The following is a 3,998-nucleotide window of genomic DNA, read 5'->3' as shown; positions in this document are numbered from 1 at the left end:
CTGACCCTCAATGTGGGAAGATCCAAATGGGGTTGTCATTTTGATCTTTTAACTCTTGGGTGGAAGAGTTTAGGCTCTGATACCACTTGTTGCCCAGATAGACAACCCAAGAGGGGGAGGGGGGTGAATTGGGTTTTAAAATAATTTGGGTATTTAAAACGATGTGGATAAGTAATTAAAACTAGTGTAAGTTATTTAATTAATTACTATGTGCTGTGAGTGATATGAAAGAAAGAAGAATAGAGACACGCAATCACAAACACCAAGTTTTATAGTGGTTCGGAGCTAACCCTTGCTCCTACGTCCACTCCCCAAGTCTCACTTGGGAATTCACTATAACCCCCTTGGATTACAGCCGGTTGTTTTCCAAGCTCACAACCAAACTTGTTGTTTTACGAGCTCACAACGAACTCGGTCGGTTTTCCCAGGCTCACCGACTAGAACCACCCCGATTGTTTTCTCGGGATCACAATCGAACCCTTACACACGTTGGTTTTACACTCGGCTCACCAACCAACCTCAATCCCCTTGATTCAATCTCCCGATTGAACCAAGCAAATACAATGTGTCAATAAAAAGAAGAAACAGAAAAATACAGCTTCTCAAAAGCAGATAAAAGACAATATGAACAATAAATGAAGTTAAGAAGCCTCAAACGCTTTTAGGTTGGAGAAGAGGAATGGCTTCTTAAACTTCTGGTCTCCTCTTGAGTGAGTAGTCGACTTGAATGCAGGAGGAGAAGGCTTTAATTGCTGGAAAGATGTAGGTGGATGCAGTAAATGCAGATCTTCCTCTTTTTCGTTGAAGAACACGTTGCAGAGCTTGAATGCTTGATTAGTTGGAGTGGAATGGTTCTGCTCTGCCTTGCTACAGTCTTCTGTGGCTATTTAAACCAACCCCCACGGAAACTAGCCGTTAGAGAGCTTTTTCTGCCCGTTCTGCACACTCTGCGCAGCCTGACAATGTGTCCGTTGGTGGGTTAGAGTCGACTCGCGCGATCAGGAGTCGACTCGGCTGTAGCGGGAGTCGACTCAAGCTTTTCTGGAGTCGACTCGGCAACTGTTCCAAATTTGAATTAAAGTTGCCTCACGACTGGGAGTCGACTCGTCTTGACCTGGAGTCGACTCGCCAACTTCTGGAGCTGACTTGGCAATTTCGGAGTCGGCTCATCCACTGAAGTCCGTGGATCCAATTTTGAATTTGATCCACTCGAGTCGACTCAACTATCCTGGGAGTCGACTCGAATCTCAGAGCCCGAACTCCCGATTCTCTGTCTTTTGGCTCGTCCAGTCTTGGAGTCGACTCGAACTTCCTCGGAGTCGACTCGGCTCTCAGTTTCCGAAACTTGGTCTTCTGCCTTTTTGATGTGAAGCTGTCTTGGAGTCGACTCGAGCTGTCTGGGAGTCGACTCGAATCTCAGAGGCAGTAACTTGGTCTTCTGTCTGTTGATGGTCGCGGAGTCTTGGAGTCGACTCGCATATTGCGGGAGTCGACTCGAATCTCAGAGTCCGAAAATTGCTCTCTGACTTTTTCTTGTGTTCCTCTGAGAGTCGACTCTCACCTTCTTTGGAGTCGACTTGCCATCCATCGGAGTCGACTCGCGTTTCACTGGAGTCGACTCGAATCTCAGACCCGAAAACTGCTCTCTGACTTTTTCTTTGTGTTCCTCTTGGAGTCGACTCTTACTATCCTGGAGTCGACTCGGTGAACATCGGAGTCGACTCGCGCACTTTGGGAGTCGACTCGTTGACAGGTTCTGAGTTGAAGCTTTCTGTTCTTCTGTCTGTTCTCAGTCGGAGTCGACTCGTACAGATCTGGAGTCGACTCGAGCCCGTGCCAGTAAACTTGATACGCTTGGAGTCGACTCGTGATACTCTGGAGTCGACTCGAGTCTCAGACTTTGGTTCAAGCTGACTTCTTAACTTATCCAAAAACTATGAACCAAGTCTTGAGACACTTAGACAAGATTTTCACTGAAACACTTAATTGAATTCATTAGTAAACAAGAAATATACTCAATTGCTTTGATCTCTTCAAAATCAAATAAGGTTTTAATCAATCACTCCACAACCACTCTATTGTGATATATTTATCTTCTTCTCTTTCAGAAGGAGAGAGCTCTGCCTAGAGATATTTATATATCTTTCTCTTTCTGTCTCCTTATTTTAGGAATGTTCATTCATTACTGTATTAGGTACTTGAGATCTACTGCTTTTCAGATCTAGATCTACTGTTTTTCAGATCTCTTCGTTGGCTTAGAAATTTGGAAAAGTTATCAAAGGAAGACTTGCTCTCTTATCTGGTACTTGAGAACTCGTTTCCCTCTTTCCCTTTTTTAAATGGATACAGTGTCATATGACTGTAAATGTGATACACAATGTAATAGGCGTCACTTTATTTTGTGATAAACAAAGAATATGTGCATTGAATTGATTGTATTGGAACTGTATTTGTTTAGGCTAACAGATATGAGTCTGTTCATCCATGGAACTGAATTTGTTTAGTGAAAGCAGAAATAAAAGCATATTGGTTCTATTAGTAGATGTGTAAAGTGATTCTTATATGCAGCCGTTAGCTGGATTGATTTTCATGTATGGTTTTCCGAGAGAGGACAGGTTGTGTATTCTCTCTCAATACCTTATATAATATTTAATATATTTAATATATTACAATGTTTAATTTTTTCGTGGTAGACATATTCTGACATTGGTCGAGCCGCACGAGCATCTCAGACAATTCCTCACACTTCAGGCTCGAAGAGTTATGCGAGGCTCAGAGCTGAATTCGTAAGTTTTTTTGAAACTTTTTGAAACTCTTGTATCATATAGCATGTATCATGATATAGTTCTATAAGATGAAACTCTTCCAATATACTTTTTGTTGTAGATGGAAGACCATGGGAGGAAACCTGGTGAGGTGGAGTTCTATAAGATGACTCACACCCACCGAGATGGCAGCTTTGTCCGAGAGGAGTCGAGAGATATAGTTGTATGTATTTATTAATAATTTCTGCAATGATTTTTTATATATTTTAATTTTTCAAAAATTAATTTGATTGTTTTTGAGAGATATAGGACAGAGCTACATCCCTTATTTCAGAGCGTATCGGAGAGTCATCTTCAATCGGCAACACCAGAGGTGTCGAAGCTCAGGTGTTTACCGAGTTGATGGGCTCGGAGCGTTATGGTCGAGTGAGGGGTTATGGCGTTGGAGTTACCCCCACTCAGTTGTCTGCAGTGGGTAGATATACTCAAGATGTTAGACAGAGTAGTAGCACTGCAGAGGTTAATGATCTGAAGGCAGAGATAAAAGAGTTGAAGCAGAGCCACCAGACAGAGATGCAATCTTTGAGGGCTCAGATTAATCAGATTACATCTTTGTTGCATCAGTTTGTCCCTCCTCAGGTAAATTACTACATCTACTTGAACATTTTGCATAAGTATCATATTTTTCTTAAAGAGTTTAATAATTTTCGTATTCTTAAATGCTTTAGTTTTTTTATTACAGGTTCCTGATAGTTCATCTGCACGTAAAGATGGTGATGCTAGCGACCCCTGAAGCATTTATTTTGGAGTTTATATGTATTTTTTATGCTTTTTGAAGTACATTGTAAACGTAAATTGATAGTATGAATGTAATTTGATAATATGAATGTTTAGATAAATATGTTTGATTTTGTGTATATCTCGCTTAGTTGTGTAGCTTTGATTTTGTAAACAGGGTTTAAAAATTTGGTGCCTCCCTTTTCAGGAATGGCCTGAAGAAGATTATCCACCATATGCAAATGGTCCTGGCTATGTTGTGTCTTCTGATATTTCAAGCTTTATTGTATCAGAATTTGAGAAACAAAAATTGAGGGTACGCCTTTTTCTTTTTCTTTAATCTTCTTATGCTTTGAACATTCTGGAATAGTTAATTTCTTTAGACAGGCTTAGGACTGCTTGAAACCAAATCTTACGTGCGTGCATGATGTTTTTCATCTTTGAAATGATCTTTGT

At 40.7% G+C, this 3,998-nt stretch overlaps 1 protein-coding gene across 1 annotated transcript; it reads left to right on the top strand.

Annotated features, from left to right (window-relative positions):
* Positions 1–2,595: 2,595 nt before the first annotated feature.
* LOC120104782 (uncharacterized) lies at positions 2,596–3,619 on the top strand. The gene is made up of 5 exons (XM_089926874.1): positions 2,596–2,615; positions 2,694–2,786; positions 2,887–2,988; positions 3,075–3,404; positions 3,508–3,619. The coding sequence occupies exons 3-5, from the start codon at positions 2,887–2,889 to the stop codon at positions 3,556–3,558; spliced, it is 483 nt and encodes a 160-aa protein (XP_089783000.1). The 5' UTR covers positions 2,596–2,615; positions 2,694–2,786; the 3' UTR covers positions 3,559–3,619.
* Positions 3,620–3,998: the final 379 nt, after the last annotated feature.

Source organism: Phoenix dactylifera, chromosome 13, assembly GCF_051530095.1.
Source record: "Phoenix dactylifera cultivar Ajwa chromosome 13, Ajwa_hap1_PhDact_Kaust_v1.1, whole genome shotgun sequence".
In the NCBI taxonomy this organism is placed as follows: Eukaryota; Viridiplantae; Streptophyta; class Magnoliopsida; order Arecales; family Arecaceae; genus Phoenix; species Phoenix dactylifera.
The sequence above is the reverse complement of the archived record's forward strand: the minus strand, read 5'-3'. Positions and strand labels throughout refer to the sequence as shown.

Excerpts from the sequence above, each read along its gene's own strand:
- LOC120104782 (XM_089926874.1), top strand. The coding sequence starts at position 2,887 with ATGGAAGACCATGGGAGGAAACCTGGTGAGGTGGAGTTCTATAAGATG. Across the intron at positions 2,989-3,074 it reads AGGAGTCGAGAGATATAGTT|GACAGAGCTACATCCCTTAT; the intron begins GTATGTATTTAT and ends TGAGAGATATAG. Across the intron at positions 3,405-3,507 it reads ATCAGTTTGTCCCTCCTCAG|GTTCCTGATAGTTCATCTGC; the intron begins GTAAATTACTAC and ends TTTTTATTACAG.